General features: G+C 42.8%; 1 protein-coding gene across 1 annotated transcript in view; it reads left to right on the top strand.

The window, feature by feature from the left end:
- DZIP3 (DAZ interacting zinc finger protein 3) overlaps positions 1-23,405 on the top strand; it is a 141,444-nt gene that overhangs the window by 33,410 nt on the left and 84,629 nt on the right. The window contains exons 5-9 of the mRNA XM_081086553.1: positions 6,169-6,285; positions 12,588-12,668; positions 15,031-15,155; positions 20,258-20,372; positions 22,394-22,513. Coding sequence (XP_080942679.1) covers positions 6,169-6,285; positions 12,588-12,668; positions 15,031-15,155; positions 20,258-20,372; positions 22,394-22,513 — 558 coding nt within the window. The remainder of the gene's footprint in view (positions 1-6,168; positions 6,286-12,587; positions 12,669-15,030; positions 15,156-20,257; positions 20,373-22,393; positions 22,514-23,405) is intronic.

Below are 23,405 nucleotides of genomic sequence, written 5' to 3'. Positions count from 1 at the left end.
CTGCCGCTGCCAGCCTCTGAGCTGCAACTCTAAGCAACTATGTTACAAATATAGAAGCTAAACAAAACCCCAGAAACCTGCTTTAGTCGCCGGGCTTCAGCCAGCAGGATCGCAACATTGTTTCAAATACAGAAGGTAAACAAAGGCCAGAAACCTGCTTTCTGCAGCGGAGACCTAAGAGTTGGATCTTAAAGCTAAAGCTGACGCAGAATACAAAAAAAAAGAAAAAAAGGAGTAGTTGGGAGCTTCAGTCACCCGCCAGCCTCAAAAAAGCCCTCAGCCCCTCACCCAGACTGGCCAGGCAGCCCAGTGGGGACCCCAACCCTGAAGGTTGTGTGACCAGCTGCAAACAGCCATCATCCCCTCACCCAGGCTGGCCAGGCACCCTAGTGGGGACGCCTACCCTGATCCAGGACACCCTTCAGGGCAAATCAGCTGGCCCCCACCCGTGCACCAGGCCTTTATCCTATATTGTAAAAGGGTAATATGCCTCCCAGCACCAGGATCAGCGGAGCCGCGAGGCCTCCCGGCACCAGGATCAGCGTGACAGGCGGCAGCACCCAAACCCCTTGATCGCCCTGCGGCTCTGTGTGTGACAGGGGGCGGGCCACAACCCCCTGATCGGCCCTGCTCTGTGTGTGACAGGGTGCAGCGCTCCAACCCCCTGATTGGCCCTGCTCTGTGTGTGACAGGGTGCGGCACCCCAACCCCCCCCCCACCCCCCACGGGCCTGCTCTGTGTGTGACTTGGTAGAGCCATAAAATCCCCATCGGCCCTGCCCTGAGTGTGACAGTGTCGGCGTCCCAACCCCCTGATCAGCCCTGCTCTGTGGGTGAGAGAGGGCGACGCCCCAACCGCCCCCCACAGGCCCTGTTCTGTGTGTGACGGGGTAGAGCCATATCCTCCCCATCGGCCCTGCCCTGAGTGTGACAGGGTGTGGCACCCCAACCCCCTGTTCCGCCCTGCTCTGTGTGTGACGGGGTGGTGCGCCAACTCCCCTATCGGCCCTCCTCTGTGACGGGGGAGCTCCCCAACTCCCTGATTGACCCTGCTCTGTGCGTGACAGGGTACGGAGCCCCAACCCCCCAGATGGGCCCTGTTCTGTGTGTGACGGGGTGGCGCGGCAACCTCCCCATCGACCCTGCCTTGAGTGTGACAGGGGGCGGTGCCCCAACCCCCCAATCAGCCCTACCCTGAGCGTGACTGAGGGTGGCATCGCAACCTCCCGATCTGCCCTGCTCTGTGCATGACGGGGGCAGTGCCCCAACTCCCCAATTGGCCCTGCTCTGAGCCCGACCAGCGGCTCCACCTAGGTATTAGGCCTGCCCTCTGCCACCCAGGAATAGGCCTAAGCCAGCAGGTCGTTATCTCCCGAGGGGTCCCAGACTGCGAGAGGGCACAGGCGGGGCTGAGGGACCCCCCTTTCCCTCTGAGTGCACAAATTTTTGTGCACTGGGCCTCTAGTAATAGTAATAAAAGGCTAACATCCAAATTGACTGGCAGAATGGCTGGTTCCTATGATGCGCAGTGGCCACCAGGGGGCAGATGCTCAATGCAGGAGCTGCCCCCTGGTGGTCAGTGCACTTCCATATGGGGAGTGCCACTCAGCCAGAAGCTGGCTCATGGCTGGCCAGTGCAGAGGTGGTGGCCGGAGCCTCTCCCACCTCCGTGGCAGCACTAAGAATTTCCAACTAACAGTTTAGGCCCAATCCCTTGGGGGTCTAAGCCTTTAGTCGGGCATCCCCCGAGGGCTCCCTGGCTGCTAGAAGGATGTCTGACTGCAAGCTTAGGCCTGATCCCCCAGGGAGTGGGCCTAAGTCTATAGGTGGACATCCCCCAAGGGGTCCTGGACTGCAATTAGGCGCAGGCAGGGCTGAGGGACGGCCCCCGCCCCTCCCCCTCCCCCCAGTGCACAAATTTTTGTGCACTGTGCCTCAAGTGTTAGAATAAAAAGCAAGGTTGAATACCAATAATCTAAAAAAGTTCAAGAGGTTAATGGAAGAACAGCAATTAAAATCTAATTGTAAAGAAGGAAGTATTAAAAAGAGCTAAATCTAATAAAATAGAATAAAGCACATAATAAAGAAGGTCAGCAAAGCCATAACTTGTTCTTTTCAAAAGACCAATATTTTTTTAATATCTGTTTTATTGATTTTTCATAGAGAGGAAGGGAGAAGGATAGTTAGAAATATCAATGAGAGAGAAACATCGATCAGCTGCCTTCTGCACACCCCCCATTGGGGATGTGCCCGCAACCAAGTTACATGCCCTTGACCGGAACCGAACCCGGGACCCTTAAGTCCAAACCGAACCCATAGGCCGACACTCTATCCACCGAGACAAACCGGTCAGGGCAAGACCAATAATATTGATAAATTCCTAGTAAGAATGTTCAAAGAAAAAGAAACAAGACAAGAAAATAACCAAATCATTAATGTGAATTTGAAGACATTAATACAGATTCCATAGTGATCTAAAAGATCATAGAGAATTCTGCAACTTGCAGTGGATGCCTAGATTGGTTTAGAGCAATTCCTTTCAGAAGAACTTGAAAAATTGGACAAAATATTTCTTAGTAATGCTTATTTGTGCTTTTCTGACAGGTCATTTAATTCAACTAAGGACTGAGATCATTTCAAGCTTCTGTTCCCTGAGGAAGAGTCTATTTATGGTTTACCATTTGCAGTAGATACTGCCAGTGCCCTGCCCGTATCCCTTGACTTCTGTCTTTTCAGTATGCTTTGGACCAGTGGTCGCCAACTGGTTGTCTACAGACCATTGGTGGTCCGTGAGGTCTGAAAGCTTGGTGACCAATGCTCTGGACAACTTCCAGTTTTCAGTATCTGTATCTCTATGCCTCAGACCTTTTTTTTTTTTCCTTCTGCAACTGCATAAGGCTGACCTCAGCAGTTCTGAAGTCCCAAGGAGTTAATACTCCCCTTTACCCTAGAAAACACTTTGGGATCCTATCTAATAAAAGAGAAACATGGTAATTAGTGTACGACCGCTACCCTTCCCATTGGCTAATCAGGGCAATATGCAAATTAACTGAGAGCCAAGATGGCGGCCTGCAGCCAGGCAGCTGGAAGTCAACATGAGGCTTGCTTGCTTTAGTGACGGAGGAAGCCAAGCTTCCCCTCCTGCCTTGCCGGCCTCTCAGCTGCACTCTAAGCAACTATGTTACAAAAATAGAAGCTAAACAAAACCCCGGGCCTAAGCCAGCAGGACCGCAACATTGTTTCAAATACAGAAGGGTAAACAAAGGCCAGAAACCTGCTTTCAGCAGCGGAAGTCTCATAGCTGGAGCCGAGCCTCAGAGCTAAAGCTGGCCCAGAATGAAAAAAAAAGGAAAAGAGGACAGGTTGGGAGCTTCAGTCACCCGCCAGCCTGAAAACGGCCCTCAGCCCCTCACCCAGGCTGGCCAGGCACCCCAGTGGGGACCCCCACCCTGAAGGGTGTGTGACCAGGTGCAAACAGCCATCATCCTCTCACCCAGGCTGGCCAGGCACCCCAGTGGGGACCCCCACCCTGATCCAGGACACCCTTCAAGGCAAACTAGCCGTCCCCCACCCGTGCACCAGGCTTCTATCCTATATAGTAAAAGGGTAGTATGCCTCCCAGCACTGGGGTCAGCAGAGCCGCGAGGCCTCCCAGCACCGGGATCAGCGGAGCAGTGAGGCCTCCCGGCACCGGGATCAGCGTGACAGGGGGCAGCGACCAAACCCCCCTGATCGGCCCTGCTCTGTGTGACAAGGTGCGGCGCCCCAACCTCCCCTCCTCCCCCCCACTGGCCCTGCTCTGTGTGTGATGGGGTAGAGCCACAACTTCCCCATCGGCCCTGCCTTGAGTGTGACAGTGGCGGCGCCCCAACCCCCTGATCCGTCCTGCTTTGTTTGTGACAGGGGGCGGTTCCCCAACTCCCCTATCAGCCCTACTCTGTGAGTGACAGGGGGGAGCTTCCCAACCCCCTGATAGACCCTGCTCTGTGCATGACAGGGGGTGGCGCCCCAACCTCCCTATGGACCCTGCCTTGAGTGTGACAGGGGGCGGCGCCCCAACCCCCCAATCAGCCCTACCCTGAGCGTGACTGGGGGTAGCATCACAACCTCCCGATCTGCCCTGCTCTGTGCATGACAGGGGGCGGCGCCCCAACTCCCCAATTGGCCCTGCTCTGAGCCTGACCAGGGGCTGCACCTAGGGATTGGGCCTGCCCTCTGCCACCTGGGAGTAGGCCTAAGCCAGCAGGGCATTATCTCCCGAGGGGTCCCAGACTGCGAGACGGCTTAGGCCAGGCTGAGGGACCCCCTCTCCCCTCCGAGTGCACAAATTTTTGTGCACTGGGCCTCTAGTTGTTATATAAATACCTCAGTTCCCTTTTGTATTGAGTAATACTGAGGTTTGTATTTTTTCTGTTTCTCAGTTTCCCTGTTATGTTAACTAGAGTTATCCACTGTGGGTAACTGGTTTAATAACACATCCCATTAATTTAAGGCCTGCTTTCGCTTTCCTGTATCTTTTCTCCACTCCCCTACCTTTGTTCTTGGCATATCCCAAAGAAACTATGTACATTTAAATCCTAATGGTAGGGTCTTTTTCCAAGTGGAATCAAAACAGATGCTCTTACGGTATATTTCTTCAGGTTCCCAAACAAAAGAATGAGTTGTTTATTAGGCCTGCTCTTGATAGATGATGTACTCTCAATTTTCCCCCTACTTTTGCAAGTTTGCTAAGAAGTGTGCCTAGCATTTCAGCCTCTCAGCCACAACCAAATACAACAGTTGCCTTAAAGATAAAAGTGACTCCAACAGTCTCACATTTCTGGTCCTTCCACCTGTCTTGCATTTTGGCCATTGATAGTTTTCCATTGCTTTCAAATAAGTAGTTTTTATATTTTCTTCAGTTTTTTAGTTGTCATTGAGAGGATTGATCTGAAACTACACTGCTTGGCAGAGGTGGAACTTCAGTGTTATGTTTTATATGCCTTTTCAAAATTAAGATATTTGTTGAGCAACTGGTTGGATATATGAATCTGGAATTCGGGTGATAGTTCTGAGCTGGAAATATAAATTTGGAAAATCTTGGTGCATATGCACTGTTTAAAAACATGGGTGGATTAATTTATCCAGGGAATGTGTGTCAATGGAGAAGAGGTTCATTAACTTGAGTGCTAGGGAGACTGAAAGTAAGCATCTAGTTAGCTAGGAGAAAAACAGTAAAGTATTGTATATTAGACACCAAGTTAAGAAAATGTAGATTAAACTTTGCAAACAGATAATACAATAGGTCCTTGGGTTACGGGTTACGTCAGAGATCTGTTCGTACAGCACGACGTAATGTGATTTTCGCCAAAGTCGGAACCCACCTTTGTCACTCACATGGAGCACATAGCAGTAATGAAGTGAAACAGTAAAAAAAATTTAAAAGAAAGATAACAATTCCTGACCTTGTGGTAAATAAATAATAAAAAACATAAAGCACATATGTTCATATGTTGAAATGACGGAAGTTTTTTTATTTATAAATAAATGGGAAATGGAGATGTTACCACGAAATGACGTATGTCGAGTCCGACGTAACCCGTAACCTGTAACCCGAGGACTGTCTGTGCATCATTAAACAGATAATGTAATTTAAGCCACGCAGTTGTGGTCATAAGGCATTGGGGAATGACCACAAACATAATACATAGTTATTCATTTCATCCATGTAAATATAAAACTAACATACATAATAAATCATATATTAGCTTGGTTCCAATCAGATTGTAGTATCAGATGACTTTTCTTGGTGTTGATATTAAAGCCAGCATTCCTGCTTACCACAGGCTCAGAGTTGGAAGGAAGATTTTAGTTATGCTAGGGCACAGAAGATATGAGAATGAATTGGGATTACCACTTTCCTCTGAAGTAAGAGTGGATGTTGCCAACCCCTTGGCAGACATAGTAATGCTTTTTAGTGTTTTGAGGAAATAGTTACAAAGATTTGACAGAGTTCTTAAAAAAAAAAAAAAACAGGTATGAAAACAGTTGTATCTAGGTTGTATGGATTTAAAGAAGAAATCTTTATATCTGTATTCCAAATTTTTTACAATGAAAATGTATTATTTATAAAAATATGTAGATATTTATTCTAACTTAAGGACATTTTCAACTGAATAATTTTGCATAGAGAGAAGTTGCAGCTAACAGCCAGAATGGGGAGGAAATAGTTCCTGCTTTGACTATACGTTTCCTGATAACACAACTGGAAGCATCACTTAGGAACATTCAAGCTACTAATTATACTGTAAGTGTTTTGTTTTTGAAAGTTTGAAATAATGGACTCACAACATTTTCCAATGAGAGTATGGCTAATGCATGCTAACTTTAAGGTGTAGGCCAATTTCTATTTTCCTCTTTTACCTCTATCTAGAGCAGTGGTTTCCAACCTTTTTTTGGCTATGCCCTACCTAAGCATCTCTAAAATCCTGATGCCCCCTCGCCCCCCGCCCCGTGACATATAATTTTTATTATTAAAAAAGTAAACTCCTATTCACGTGGAGGAAGCTTAAAAGGCCATTAACTTGGTCTAAACAAGCTTACAAAGCACATGGCATCCATGAAAGAGAGAAAAAAAAAAAGAACGAAAGAATAGTTGAATTACTGAGGAAGAAATCACTAAGAAATTGTTAAAATAATAATAATAATATGAAGTAATATGAAAAATAGCAAATAAGTTTCAAAACATATAATAGAGAACTGAAATGCATAAATACATCACAATATGTATTTATATACTGTATATGAGGCCCCTAGAACCATAAGATATGCAAAAAATTCACTGTTAATAACTTAAAAATCAAGTTGCCCCACATTGGGAACCACTAATCTAGAGAAAGGTACACATACCGTAAATTGATTTCCTTCCTTTGTCTTGTACTTTATGACCGCATCTCTTTAATAAGCTTATTCCAGTCCCCTTCCCTGCTACAAAATTGTTCATCTTAACCAGTTAACTGCCATGTGTCCAAAACGGAAACCATCCCCACACACCACAATATTTTGAATTTAATTAAAAAAATCATCTCACTCTGGAATTGAATAAAGGATGTCATCATTTTCTTCTTGCGATTTCCTTGGTTTGATTATTTTTTCATCTGATGCCATTTATGGGGATTGAATTTTATTTGCACAATATAATACATTACAACGATAAATTCAATAATAAAATGATAATTTTCAATTCTATGGAAATATCAACAAAAGCGAGCGTGAAATAAAAATAAACCATCGACATGAAAAGCCTTGAAAACACTAAATTTTGTTGATGCTCCAATGAAGAAATTTGTAAAAGAAAAGAATGCACACCATGTTTACCATTTTAAGCATGAAATTCATGATAACACAAATCTCATGTCACAATGAACAAAAATATCTCAAGTGTTGCAGTGTTTATCTCTCACGCTTCTGAGTGGCAGCCCTATATATCAATACTGGAATTTCTTCATTATGCACTGGAATATTTACAAATTTAAGTTACTATAATTTTCTTTACAAACCCAGAGATGTCACTAACAAGTCTGATTTTAAAATTGGGCAACCAGAGTTGATAAGCGAGTTTTGCAGCTATAGACGTGTGTGGAGTGTGGGGAAGGTCCACCGCTTGCATTTATAGATGCTTAAGGTGTACAAAGGGTTAAATAAAGAGAAACTTGAACTAGTAAAAATGGGCTCTCCCAATTAGAAATGGAGAGTCATTACAAAATCTACTACTTTCTGTCTCTCTAAATAATCAGCTCCTTTTTCTTCTGATATTTCTATATTTATAAAAATTGGTACTGCTATTATCAGTTACTGAGTAATCATGTGAAATAAAATTGATAAGATATAATTACATGCTCAAGGTCAAATGATACTTTAGAAATAAATAGGAAAATATAAAAATAAACTTGCATTAAAAATTAGAGTCAATAGTGCAAGATGGTAAAAGGAAAAATCAGTTCTTTAGAATAATTTGGATCAGTAAACTTAAGTTTTGCACCCATGCAGATGATGGATTGGAGTTATCCTAAAGATAGGACAACCCAGAAACATACAAGATAGTATAAGATACCAAATTCCATCTATGTATATAAAAGACAGTGACCATGATGACCAAAACAACTGGTCGACCGAACAGCAGGCTGCGTGGGGCAACCAGGCCAGCGTGGGGGGGGGGGGGGGCAATGAGGGACGACCAAACAACTGAACAGCAGGCTGCATGGGGTGACGAGGCCGGCATGGGCGGGGGGGGCAGTGAGGAACGACCAAATGAGTGAACAAGCAGGCTGCATAGGGTGACCAGCCGACGGGCGCAGTGAGGGGCGACCAAGCTGGTGGGGGGGGGCAGTTGGGGGCAACCAGGCAAGTGGGGGGGCAGTTGGAGGTTACCAGGATGGCAGGGGGGACAGTGAAGGGTGACCAGGCTGGCAGAGGGGGGCAGTTGGGGGTGACCAGGCCAGCAGGGGCGGTAGTTAGGGATGACCAGGCCAAAAGGCGGGGTAGTTGTGGCAACCAGGCTGGTGGAGTGGGGAGTAGTTGTGGGCGACCAGGCTTGCACGGGGGGGCAGTAAAGGGCAACAAGACCAGAGGGGGAGAAGTCAGGGGTGACCAGGCTAGCACAGGGCCAGTGAAGGGCGACCAGGACGGCAGGGGTGGCAGGTGCAACCAGGCTGGCAGAGGGGGGAGCAGTTAGGGGTGACCAGGTCGGAAGGGAGGTAAGTTAGGGGCGATCAGGCCAGCAGGCAGAGGTGGTTAGGGAATGATCAGACTGGCAGGGGGGCAGTTAGGGGTGACCAGGTAGGCAGGCTGTTGAGCAGTTAGGAACCAGTGGTCCTGGATTGTGAGAGGGATGTCCGGCTGCCAGTTTAGACCCTGCTGGGGTCCTAGATTGGAGCGGGTGCAGGCTGAGCTGAGGGGACCCCTCTGCACAGATTTCGTGCACTGGGCCTCTAGTCTATACTAATAAAAGAGGAAATGCAAATTCCCCATCCCACTGCGATGCCCAAAAGCCATGCCCACCAGCCAATCAGGAGTGAGTATGCAAATTAACCTGACAAAGATGGAGGGTTTTTTGCATACGCGGGTGTCAATTGCCCCAGGAGGCAATGGTGGCCATGGGCTCCCGGGACCATCACTGGCCCCAGGAGGTGATGCCGGCAGCGCCCAGGCACGCCCGCGGGCTCCCAGGACCTTTACCAGCAGAGAACAGAGCAGGAGAGCAGGAGGTTTGGAAGACTTGGCAGAGCAGGAGGCCACTGGACATAGTGCAGAGCGAGAGAGAGGGCAGCTTGGAGGGTGTGGCTCCCTCTGTCACCCCAGCTTTCTCACCACAGCTGTGGAAACTGACAGGGAGGAGGAAGTCCCACCCCCACAGAATCAGCCAGAATCAGCCATTGGTCAGACAGCTCTCAGCGGCCTGACAGCCAGGACTCTCATTCACCTGCATCTCAGACCGTGACAGTAGAGAGGTGGGACTATGTCTAAAAAACAACTGTTTATACAATGTAGCTCTGCAGCTGAAAGATGCCGCCATTATTGACAGAAAATGTCTGAAGAGCAACATGCATCTGATCTTGAAAGAAGGCGGCGCCTGCGACAGAATGTATCTGAAGACCAGCTATTGGAAAACTGTCACTCTGATGCCGAAAAACACCAGCGTCATCAACAGAAAATGTCTAAAGACCAACGTGCCTTTGAAGTTGAAAGAAGGGGTTGGGGAACGACAGAATATGTCTAGAGAATAGTCATCAACAAGTACTACCAATTCTGGTAGGAACTGCCTTCTCAGCAAAAATGTACTACATGAGGATGCAATTCTCGAACGTAGTTGTGGTAGAATTACTATTCGATATGAATTTTGCCTATCACTAAATTTCTCTGATGAAAAACCACCCGATGAGAAATTTACTTGATGTTGTAGTAAAGGGAAAGTCTGTCCAAATGATATACATTTTCCAGATTACCCAGCATATTTAAAAAGATTAATGACAGACAAAGATTGTGACAGTAAAAATTTCATGGAAAATATTCGTTCCATAAATAGTTCTTTTGCTTTTGCTTCCATGGGTGCAAATATTGCATCGCCGTCAGGATATGGGCCATACTCTTTAGAATACACGGACAAGTTTATCACCGTGCTGGAACTTTACATCCTTTGGATGGTGTTTCTCAGAAGTTTGCTCATCTCTATATTTTGGGTACAGCCGAAGCTACAAGTAAAAAATTAGCAATGCCAGAAAACCCGGGCTGCTCAGAAAGACTCATGATCAACATCATCAACCTCATGCATAAAATAAATGAATTAACAAAATCGTACAAGATGCTACATGTGGTAGAAAAGGAAGCCCAATCTGAAGCAGCAGCAAAAGGTATTGCTCCCACTGGAGTAACAATGGTAATTAAATACAATCGTAACAGTGACCCAGGTAGATATAATTCTCCCCGTGTAACTGAGGTTGCTGTCATATCCAGAAACGAAGATGGAGAACCTCCTTTTGAAAGGGACTTGCTCATTCATTGTAAACCAGATCCCAATAATCCAAATGGCACTAAAATGAAACAAATCAATATCCATTTTCCTACATTAGATGCAATGACATATCCTATTCTTTTTCCACATGGTGAAAAAGGCTGGGGAACATATATTGCATTAAGACTCAGACACAACGGTGTAATCGACGATAATACTAGACAAACTGTAAGGACATGAGTCACACAAATACAGTATTATGGATTTCATCTCACTGTGCATGACAGGTTTAAAAATGCAAGGAAATTAACAGTTTATCCTGGATTCATATTAAAAAATGGAGGCCAATCAGATAAATTTCATCAAAGCAATCTAAGTTGAGAGTTGAAAAATATTGTGGTTTGATGGATTATCTCAAATCTGATCTGAAAATGACAATGTGCCGATTGGTAAAATGATAATACTAACATCATCTTTTGAGGGTAGTCCCAGAAATATGCAGCAGTGATATCAGGATGCTATGGCAATTGTAACGAAGCATGGCAAACCCGATTTATTCATAACCGTGACATGCAACCCCAAATGGACAGATATTGCAAACAATTTACAACGCTGGCAAAAAGTTGAAAACAGACCTGACTTGGTAGCCAGAGTTTTTAATATTAAGCTGAATACTCTTTTAAATGATATCTGTAAATTCCATTTATTTGGCAAAGTAATAGCTAAAATTCATGTCATTGAATTTCAGAAACACGGACTGCCTCATGCTCACATCCTCTAATTAATTCCCTTTCAATGTGCACAAATTTTGTGCACCGGCTCACTAGTCTATAATAATAAAAACCTAATATGCTAATTAGACCAGATGACCTTCTGGAAGAAGCTGGGACTGCGAGAGCTGAGGCAAGCTGCTGTGGCTGTGAGGGCCAAGACCCTTGAACGAATTTTGTGCATTGGGCCTCTATTATCATAATAACTTATGAACTCGCAGAAAAATCATTCTTATTTAGGACCCTCAGGAATAATAGGGTTGTAGGAGGTGGTGGACACCACCCTAAAGGAATTCTAGTTGAATTTAAAAGAGGTGCAACAAAAATGCAATAACGTGTATGAATTTGATTTTTCTCTCCAGGGAAGCCTTGTAGATACTTGGTGCCCAAGGTTTTTATTAGGGGTTGGTCATGTAGGCACCCTCTGCCTAGGCTATATAAAAATTCCCGACTCTCAGAAGAAACTCCCAGGCTTTCAGCATAAATCACTTTATTTGCACAAACAATTTAGGCACAGTGAGTCACCCTTACCAGAGAACAGTGGGAACGCTCCTGAAATCCAGGTTCCTAGACACCCATAAAGAGTCAGTCTTGCAAGCAGGCCTTTCTATGGAAAGCAGTCAGCTCTGCTGATTTTTATGCGTGGTGTGTATAGTTCTTTGCCATTTTATTACCAGTGCTAGTGTAACCGCTACTGCAGTCAAGATGAAAGAACTCACATCACTACAGAAATCTCTTTTATTCTACCCCATTATAGTTAGTCACAGGCACCTCTTGCCCTCCTCGCTCTCCCTAATTACTAATCTTTTCTCCATCTCTATAATTTGGCATAGACCATTTTAAATGAAGGAAATATTCTCATGTTTTAATTTTTCACTGAGGAATTGACAAGCTTTATGTTTATACTGTTAGAACAAAATGCGTACATGGACAATAAAATACTTTGATTTAAGAGATCATTGTATTTTTTAAGCTGGATGGTAGATACATGAGTGTTCATTATATTATTACCTAAAGTATTTTGATACCTGAAATATAAATGAAAGAATTTTGCAAAAGGTTTAGTATAACAAATCTTGATGGCATTTGCTTCCATTTTCTTTAATCAAACTCTCATATTTTATTTCAGGATATTGACTATCTTCTTATTCTGGGTCTAATTATCAAATACATCTAAAATGAATTCTCTATTATTAGATAATTGATAATATAATGATAATTTCACTATTTTAATAATTATTAGACCGACCTAAGATATTTAATTGATCTTGCTAAATTTTAAAGTAGCTTAGTCTAAATAATCAATTAAAATATATTTTATCATTTTAGGCACATCAGATTAATATTGATTATTATTTGACATTACTGTTCTTGTATGGATTAGCACTCACTGAAAGAGGAAAGAAAGAGGTATGTAGCATTTGATATTTGCCTATTATAAATCTTTTTACATATACTGACCTCATTTTAACAAATTAAAATGTTGATTTTTGAAATTCTCTAAAAATTGAAACCACGCAGTGACTTTTCTTTTATATATTTTTAATATAGTATAGTTATTCTAGAGACTATTTTGTGAAATAAAAGTTGATAGGGGAAACATAATTTTAGCTTACAACTTTAGTTATTTTATTTATCCTTTAAGTGCTTACCATTTGTGTAAAACAAAATTGCTTAGCATCTTTCACTTATACAATACATTTTAATCCATTTTCTAGTATAGCTTAATCTGGCTGGTCCTAATCTTACCCCTTGTAAAATATGAGTTATACTTTAAATTTTTGGTTGAATAAGGTGAAGTGCAAAAAGTAAAAATCTGGGAGTTAACTAGGTGATTTCTAAGAGTTATTCGAATTTAACATTATCTTTTTATGTTTTTTAATGATTTCTCATATTATCTTTGCAACCTTGATATTTCCTTTACTTTTGTCTCTAGAAATCTATACTTTTTACTTGTTATTTGAAAAATTAAGGAGATTTGTGCTCCAATTAGAAAGAAAATTAGTAAGAATTATAAAGTATTAGCTAATAATATTTTCCAGTTTTACAAAAAAAAATTGTTGTTGTTCTTTTTTTTTTTAATTGTTTTATTGCTTAAAGTCTTACAAAGGGTATTACATATGTCTCCTTTTTCCCCCCGCCCTTGACAATCCCCTGGCCGCCCCTACCCCCCAGTGTCTTATGTCCATTGGTTATGCTTATATGCATGCATACAAGTCCGTCGGTTGATTTCTCACCTCCCTCTCCTTCCCCCCGCACCTTCCCCGTCCTTCCCACTGTAGTTTGACAGTCTGTTTGAGGCAGCTCTGCCTCTGTATCTATTTTTGTTCATAAGTTTATAATGGTCTTTATTATCCATGAATGAGTGAGATCATGTGGTATTTTTCCTTCATTGACTGGCATATTTCACTAAGCATAATGCTCTCCAGTTCCATCCATGCCGTTGCAAATGGTAAGAGTTCCTTCTTTTTTACAGCAGCATAGCATTCCATCGTGTAGATGTACCACAGTTTTCTAATCCATTCATCTACTGATGGGCACTTAGGTTGTTTCCAGATCTTAGCTATGGTGAATTGTGCTGCTATGAACATAGGGGTGCATATATCCTTTCTGATTGGTGTTTCTGGTTTCTTGGGATATATTCCTAGAAGTGGGATCACAGGGTCAAATGGAAGTTCCATTTTTAGTTTTTTGAGGAAGCTCCATACTGTCTTCCATAGTGGCTGCACCAGTCTGCATTCCCACCAGCAGTGCACAAGTGTTCCTTTTTCTCCACATCCTCTCCAGCACTTGTCGTTTGTTGATTTGTTGAGCCAGTCTGACAGGTGTGAGATGGTACCTCATTGTTGTTTCGATTTGCATCTCTCGGATGATTAGTGACTTTGAGCATGTTTTCATATGTCTCTTGGCTTTCTGAATTTCCTCTTTTGAAACTTGCCTATTTAGGTCCTTTGCCCATTTTTTGATTGGATTGTTTATCTTCCTTTTGTTAAGTTGTTTGAGTTCCCTATAGATTTTGGAGATTAGGCCCTTGTCAGATATAACATTGGCAAATATGTTTTCCCACGCAGTGGGCTTTCTTGTTGTTTGTTGTTGTTTTTCTTAATCCTCACCCGAGGATTTGTTTTTATTGATTTTTATTTATTGATTTTTTAAATATATTTTTATTGATTTCAGAGAGAAAGGGAGAGATAGAAACATCAATAATGAGAGAGAATCACTGATCGGCTGCCTCCCGCATGAGCCCACAACCTGGGCATGTGCCCCAAACAGAATTGAACCTGGGACCCTTCAGTCCACAGGCTGACTCTCTATCCACTGAGCAAAACCGGCCAGGGCATGATTTTTAGAGAGACAAGAAGGGGGAGTGAGAGAGAAAGAGAAACATTAATGTGAGAGAGAAACATTTATTGGTTGCCTCTCGTACCAGAGATCAAACCCACAGCCTAAGTATGTGCCCTCACTGGGAATCGAACCCACAACCTTTTAGAGTATGGGATGATGCTCCAACCAACTGAACCACCAGACCAGGGCTATTGTTATTTTAGTGTTCACTTTTAAATGTTGGTCAAAAAATACCTTAGGTTGTTGTACATATTTTAAGCATATGTGACCACATACAGCAGTGCTAGGATTAGAGATGTGAATAAATGACCAAAAGACTGGACCAATATTAAAGTTTCCCTAACTTCTCAAGTTTGGGGAATATTTGTTTATTGTAAAAGAAAAAAAAGTTTTTACATTAGCCAAACTGAGTGTTATGTTCCTACAGGATTATACGGAAGCTGAGAATAAGTTTCTAGTGATGAAGATGGTGATCCAAGAAAATGAAATTTGTGAAAAATTTATGTCTTTAGTTTATTTTGGACGTGGTTTACTTCGATGTGCTCAGAAGAGGTAAGGATTTTAACTAATGGGTAGATCTTCCCTGTCAGCTTTCTGCATTGCGAAATGGGGGTGGTGATAAAAGTTTGCACAGTATACCAGGTATAATCATGATGGGTGGATTTTTTTTCTTCTTCACCTATTTTTTACAGATAATAATTTCTTTAATGTACTTGAGAATGTTAAGTGTCAAACTTAACAGGTCGTGACAGTAAGAGGCAGTATAACATAAACATTGGGATATAGTCTTTGGAGTCTGACAGACCTGGGTTCAAATACATTTGCTACCACGTACCTAATCTTTGATTTAAGGAAACTTAATGTTGGCTAAGCCTTATCTTTTTTCTTATTTGTCAAATGGAACTAAAAGTAGTGCCCACCTCATAAGATGTTGCAGGTAATTAACACAGTGCCCAGGACACAGAAATGCTATCTTAATAAATAAATGATGGTTGTAGTTTTTAATATTATCACCACTTGGAATAGGTGTTTAAGGTATAATAGAACTAATAAAGCATCGAAAGAGTCCAAATGCTGAGTTTTGGAAGTGTTGGGTATTATATATTTAGTGAAATTGTATAGGGTAATCTATATGGACTAGCAGTCTGTTCACTTCCTATTTGGAGATCCTTAGCCATTTGTAACATCATTCATTTTATTTGCTAAGCATTTATCATATTCTAGAGACTGTGCTAGATTTGGGGATACAATTATTTACAAAATAGACAGTTCCTATTCCATATAACTGATATTATTATAGATACTAATCAAATAATAAGTTGTGCAAAATTTTTATAAAATGTTATAAAAAAAGCTATGAAGGAATATAAGTGAACAATAAAAGACTTCTAGAGCCCCAGTCTGGTTCTGGGAATCAGAAGTCTCTCTGAGGAAATAATGTTTAGCTGAGATCTGAAGAATGAATTACACAAAGTTTACTTGTGCAAATCCATATGAAGGATTACTGCTTGGTCCAGCCATCCTATCTAATAAAAGAGAAACATGGTAATTGGCATACGACCGCTACCCTTCCCATTGGCTAATCAGGGTGATATGCAAATTAACTGCCAGCCAAGATGGCGGCCGGCAGCCAGGCAACTGAAAGCGAACGTGAGGCTTGCTTGCTTCAGTGCCGGAGGACTCCAGCGTTCCCCGCCTGCCACTGCAGGCCTCTGAGCTGCAACTCTAAGCAACTATGTAACAAATATAGAAGCTAAACAAAACCCCAGAAACCTGCTTTAGTCCGCTGGCTTCAGCCAGCAGGATCGCAACATTGTAAGCAAAGGCCAGAAACCTACTTTTAGCAGCAGAGGCCTAAAAGCTGGAGCCAATCTCAAAGCTAAAGCTGGCCCAGAATAAAAAAAAGAAAAAGAAAAAAAGGAGCGGTTGGGAGCTTCAGTCACCCCCAGCCTGAAAACAGTCCTCATGCCCCTCACCCAGACTGGCCAGGCACCCCAGTGGGGACCCCCACCCTGAAGGGTGTGTGACCAGCTGCAAACAGCCATCATCCCCTCACCCAGGCTGGCCAGGCACCCCAGTGGGGACCCCCACCCTGATCCAGGACAGCCTTCAGGGCAAACCAGCCAGCCCCCACCCGTGCACCAGGCCTCTACCCTATATAGTGAAAGGGTAATATGCCTCCCAGCACCGGGATCAGCGTGACGGGGCAGCACCCAAACCCCCTGATCGCCCTGCGGCTCTGTGTGTGACAGGGGGCGGGGCCACAACCCCCCTATCCACCCTGCTCTGTTCGTGACAGGGGAAGGCGCCCCAACCCCCTGATCAGCCCTGCTCTGTGCCTGATAGTGGGGAGCTCTACAACCCCCTGATCGCCCTGCGGCTCTGTGTGTGACAGGGTGCGGCGCCCCAACCCCCGATCGGCCCTGCTCTGTGGGTGACAGGTTGCGGTGCCCCAACACCCCCCACCCCCCACCCCCTGCCACGGGCCCTGCTCTGTGTGTGACAGGGTAGAGCCATAACCTCCCCATCAGCCCAGCCCTGAATGTGAGAGTGGCGGCGCCCCAACCCCCTGATTGGCCCTGCTCTGTGCGTGACAGGGTACAGAGCCCCAACCCCCCTGATGGGCCCTGCTCTGTGAGTGGCAGGGGGCAGTGCCCCAACCCCCTGATTTGCCCTGCTCTGTACGTGACGGGGTGGCGCCGCAACCTCCCCATCGACCCTGCCTTGAGTGTGACGGGATGGTGCCCCAACCCCCCAATTGGCCCTACCCTGAGCATGACTGAGGGTGGCATCACAACCTCCCAATCGCCCTGCTCTGTGCATGACAGGGGGCAGCGCCCCAACTCCCCAATCGGCCCTGCTCTGAGCCTGACCAGGGGCTGCACCTAGGGATTGGGCCTGCCCTCTGCCACCTGGGAGCAGGCCTAAGCCAGCAGGTCGTTATCCCCCGAGGGGTCCCAGACTGCGAGAGGGCACAGGCCGGGCTGAGGGACCCCCTCTCCCCCCCCCCCCCGAGTGCACAAATTTTTGTGCACCGGGCATCTAGTTCTATATAATAAAAGCCTAATATGCTAAGTGTCCGGTACTCTGGTGACCTGTCGACTGTTCAACCAATCAAAGTATGATATGCTAATGATATGATAAGGCCGCTCAACTGCTCGCTATGATGTGCACTGACCACCAGCAGGCAGACAGTCGGCTGGTTGACCAGTTGCTATGATGTGCACTGACTACCAGGGGACAGACGCTCGACTGGTAGGTTAGCTTGCTGCTGGGGTCTGGCTGATCGGGACTGAGCAAGATGGGCCAGACATGCCCTGGAGCCCTCTTGCTGTCCCTTCCCGGCCTCGATCTTGCACTGGTGGGGTCCCTCGGGGGGTGTCGGAGAGCCGGTTTCAGCCTGATCCCACAGGCCACTCCCCTCAGGAAGGCACCAGACGCAGGGCCCACAGCTGGCAAGAGCCGCTGTGGTGGCTCGAGCCTCTCCCAATCGGGACTGATTGGGCGCGAGACTGGGGTAGGCGTAGTGGGGCTGAGATGAGCGGGAGCAGCAGGTAGGCATTGGACTGTGGGTGTCAGCTTGATCCCTGCAGGCCACCCCGAGGGATCCCACCCATGCATGAATTCCTGCACCAGGCCTCTAGTGATCCATAAAAGCATCACTACCTGTTAGTTCCCTGATTCTTTGGTTTATCGTCTATCCTTTGGCATGCTTGCTTTTTACTAAGGTATCCAGAAGATTCCCCACTTTGTATTCACTAGTATTATGATGTCATCAATACCAATGAACAGTGTGATGTTTTGCAGAATGTTAGAATAATAAAAATCCCTTTAGTCTATATTGTGGAGAGAATTAACATAGCTCTGAGACAAGAAATGAATGTATATTGCTGTCCTTCTTTCAAATATGTACACTACTCTTTATTCTCTTTACTTATGGGCATTGGAGAGAATCCATTTTCCAGATGGTTGACACTAGAAAGTCCATTATATGATATCATTTACTTTCATCCCTGACCTACAGAGAACCACCACCACTGAGCTGCCTTTCTGACTCTATATTTCTTATTGCATTAATGGATGGAGTGTCACCTTGGTCTTTCCAGGGCAACGGTTGCCAACCGGTGGTCCGTGGACCACTGGTGGTCCATGAGGTCCGAAAGGTTGATGACCACTATTCCAGGAGACATTATCTAGGGATGGACTCTGTGGTCTTATGTACTAAGTCCTTTCTAATATCCTTCCCTCCCTGAACTTTCTTTTAATACTCTGCCACGAAGTTTCCAGCATTTCCACCTCAGTTTCTGTAGGCCATTGTTATGTCCAAGCTTCAAATAACCTTCTTAAGCAGCATGTTAGGACTGGCTTAAGGTATCCTTACTTGGAAATTAAATCTTGAGTTATGGAAGTTGTCCCATGTCAATACACATTTCCCTATCCAGCTGTATATTTGTCCACTAGTTCAGCACTTTTAAGGTTCATTGCTACACATGTTCTAGTACATACTAGTCAAGTTCTGTAATTCTCATGATGAATTAAGTTTGTTGTTTTTTTTCCTGGGCAGGGACTCTGTGTTCCCATTTGGACTTTGCTTTTATGTGATCCTAGATATATTAATCTGTAGGCAATGAGTGGAGAGGGAGGATCTTGAGAAGGAAGGCATTATCTTTTGAGACATGTACTCCAAATGATATTTTTGTATGGCCCTTAAATAAAGGGAATCTGCCCCTCCTAGCAAGGAGTAGGTCTTTGCCAGTCAGAGGGGTCATGAGAATTTAGGAATTCATTGTTTCTAAGCATATTCACCTAAATGTCCCCATTCCAGATCTCAGAGTCTACTTGTTTCCGCTCAGAGCCCCGATTTTCACATAATGGTACTGTTGAGGCTGTGCTTTTTTGTTTGTTTTTTTGTTTGTTTCTTTGTTTTTGGTGCCCTTGGCCAGAATCGAACCTGGGACCCTTGAGCCCACAGGCCGATGCTCTATCCACTGAGCCAAACCGGTTAGGGCATGAGGCTGTGCTTTTGGTCTTTGCTGTTGTTCTACCCTTGTGATTAAATACTGAGCCTCATTTTCAGCATAGTTTGTCCTTATAATTAGGGTTGGTAAGGATTCTTTATGTATTACCATGGAGGCCTTTTACCCTGAGTTGATAATAGTAGTCCCATCAAGGTTATGCATTTCATCTCTTTTATGGTTTGCTGCACCTTGTGATTAAATCTGGGACTGATTTTTTTTAACATAGATTGTATTTACCCAATATATCTACAGGTTAGGGTCTCTTTAAATGCCACCATAGAGGCCTCTGTCTTTCACAGTGTGTCTTGAGTCAATAGTTGGCTGACCTGTGCCTGTCATTCTCTTTCTTCAAGGCTTCCAAGACAGTAAACAAAAGCCAATCAACTCTACAATCCCTTTAATTACCATGGTCCCTATACTGTTCAAGTGAGCTACTACATAATCAATTGTCTCCCCTTCCACCTGTTTTTCATCCCAATCTACCACAGGTGAGAGTCCTAGTATTTGTATTTCTATAGCATGCCAGAGGTTATCACTACCCTACTTATCACACACAAAAAAGGGTTATTCGTTTTATTTTAAACTATTTAGTTACAGTGTCACATTCAAACTAACCTTATTTAAAATGCCTTGCAGATATAATGGAGGACTGCTAGAATTTTATAAAAGTTTACAAGAAATAGGTGATACAAATGATCATTGGTTTGACATAGATCCTACGGAAGATGAAGATTTACCTACAACTTTTAAAGTAAGCAATTATTTAAGAATAACATTTCATTTCTGACTAATCAGAATCATCTTTGATAAAGTGCAGTTTATCTTAACTATGTCATATTCTATAAGAAGCACATTCTTTAATTGGAAATTAGTTTTTTATATGAGAAATGACCTTGATTTCATTACGTAGTGCGGAATGTATGATTCAACAAGTAGAGAGAAGTGAAGAGGCTTTATTAGCATTTTCAAATAAGATTTTAAAAGCTCTAATAATCTATTTCTTCACAGGGCTAGAACTAAATGCAATAGTTAACTTTTTTTTTCAAATTGTACTTAACCATTTTATTGTTGATTCTAATTTTGAAAGTACTAAATGCCTCAGGAAACTGAAAAATGTGAAAATGCCTGAAGGTAAAACTAAAATTGTTCATATTTCTTTAAATGGAGAAACCACTGTTAGCATTTTCATTTATATCTTTCCAGACACTCATCCTGCTGTTTATTATTTAATTTATCCTAAACATTTTACTTTTTCACTATATGTAAAGTGATCTTTGTGTATTTTTTACATCATTTTCTTAGGATAAATTTCTAAAAGTGGAATTGTGAAGCAAGTGTCCACACACTTGTAAAGTTGCTGAGCTATATCTTTATATTTTCTCTCAGAAAGTTTATACCAGGTTATAGTCTTAAGACACAGTATGAGAGTTTCTATATTTCCACATCCTCTGGGTAGTCTTTATTTTTTGGATAATTTTTACCTATTTGATAAGTCACATTGATCACTTTTTAATTTGTTTAATAAGAACATTAACAACAAGTTTCACTTGGTTAGTGTTTGAATGACTTACTTCTTTCCAGACTTTTACTTTAAACCTCTTTGGATCCTTATATTTTACCTGACTTAAAGTCCAAATGCATTCCTTGAAATAAAAAGAGATGTATCATTAAAACACACAATTCAATTTTTCAGGAAGCTATAGCAACTGAAAATTGCTATATAGCCTCAAAATAGATGGGACAAAAACTGATGGAATTGAAAAGAGAAATAAAAACTCCCAGTCACAGATTATTTTAATACTAGAGGCCCAGTGCACAAAATTCATGCCTGGGGCCCCCTCAGCCCAGCCTGCACCCTCTCCAATCCAGGACCCCTCGGGGGATGTCCAACTGCTGGTTTAGGCCCGATCCCAGTGATCAGTCGGACATCCCTCTCACAATCTGGGACCACTGGCTCCTAGCTGCTCACCTGCCTGTCTGCCTGATTGCCCCCCCTGCTGGCCTGGTTACCCCCAACTAGCCTGGTCACCTCCACCTGCCACTCCCCCTGCCAGCCTGGTCTCCCCTAATTGCCCCCCTCCCCCTCACTGGCCTGGTCACCCCACACAGCCTGCTGTTCAGTCGTTTGGTCATCCCTCAGTAACCCCCCTGCCAGTCTGGTTGCCCCACGCAGCTTGCTGTTCAGTTGTTTGGTTTTCCCTCAATAACCCCCCTGCCAGCCTGGTCGCCACATGCAGCCTGCTGTTCAGTCATCACTGTGATGTAGTCATGGACAGTTTGCATATTCCTCTATTATTAGTATAGATACCTGTCTTAGTAATCAATAGAATAAGCAGACAATTTTTTGCATTTGTCAGGATAACTATATGACTTTTAAATCTGACCTAATAAAGTAATAATTTTATACATTAAAAAAAATTAACTTCTGTACTTATCTAAAGAATCCCTACTTGGTCTTGGTTATTTTTCTTTTCCCTCTTCCCTTTAAAATATTTTCCTTTATTATCCTAACATTTTTAGTGAATTTTATGCATACTTTTTTTCCTTTCTCCATGTTTATATTCAGTAAGAAATTCAGTATTTCTATTTTAGCACCTTCCTATCTATTGTTTACTTTGAATGAGGAAAATATATTCTATTACTTAAAAAAAATACATACAAATACATTCAAAAAAGTATATAACTTAAATTACTTAAAATTATGTATGGTAAAATATTGGATGTTATGTAGTCATTACTAATTGATGAGATTATTTTTATTTTTAAATCTAGGATCTTCTCAATAATTTTATCAAGACAACTGAAAGTAATATAATGAAGCAGACCATTTGCAGTTATCTAGATTGTGAACGATCTTGTGAAGCTGACATTTTAAGGAACACCAATTATAAGGTACTATAATTATCAGTTAACTGAATATTTAAAAAATAAACTTAGATAAAAATTATTGTATTATGCATCAAAATAGTATTTCAAAAGAGTACTTATTTTAATAACAGTGATAATGCAGTTGAGAAATTGTTTGAGTATCTCTAAGAATTTAGAATTTTAATGACCTGGAATTAATTTATACCCTGTGAGTCAATAAAAGAATGAATTGGTTTTGCTAAGGGTTTTGTAATAGTCACATGTCTCTGAAGTTATAATTAATATTTCTGCTATCATACAGTAGAAATTATCTAAAATATTCTTTATAGTTAGAATTGTTATTTTATTTTCATTTATCTAAAATTTATTTCACTAAGGAGAAAGATTGTCACTCCTCAAGATTTATGTTACCAAGTAAGTGATCATTATTTTTGCTCTGCGCCTTGAGGTAGAAAAAATCATAACCAGCCTTAATTTGAAGAAATTCAACAATCAAAGTACTTCAAGTCTGGTTCCCAGTAGATATGGCAGAATAAGACTGGGAAATCACAGGATAAAATGCGATGTGATTATCAGAGCAAATATAACACCACTTCTATAAAATAATGGAAATCTCAGTTAAAAGGCATGGGCATCCAGAATGAAGCATGTAGCAGGGAGGGCTGCTTAAAAAACATCTGTTTGTGAGAATGACAGTTGAGAATGCTTTTAATGTGTGTTTTTGTTTTTGTAAAAATGAAAACTCAGAAAGACCAAAATAATACATTTTATGTTTTTTTAAAATAAAGATGGCTATTATAATGGGGAAAAAAAAGAATGGCATGATGTGTATAGCAAATGGGGTAAGTAGGGAGGAGGAGAAAGCCAAGATCTATTCATTAGGGTAAGTTAGGAATTAGGGAGGTAGACCTGGTAA

Source organism: Myotis nattereri (assembly GCF_964212035.1).
Source record: "Myotis nattereri genome assembly, chromosome: 3".
NCBI classification, from domain to species: Eukaryota; Metazoa; Chordata; class Mammalia; order Chiroptera; family Vespertilionidae; genus Myotis; species Myotis nattereri.
The sequence above is the reverse complement of the archived record's forward strand: the minus strand, read 5'-3'. Positions and strand labels throughout refer to the sequence as shown.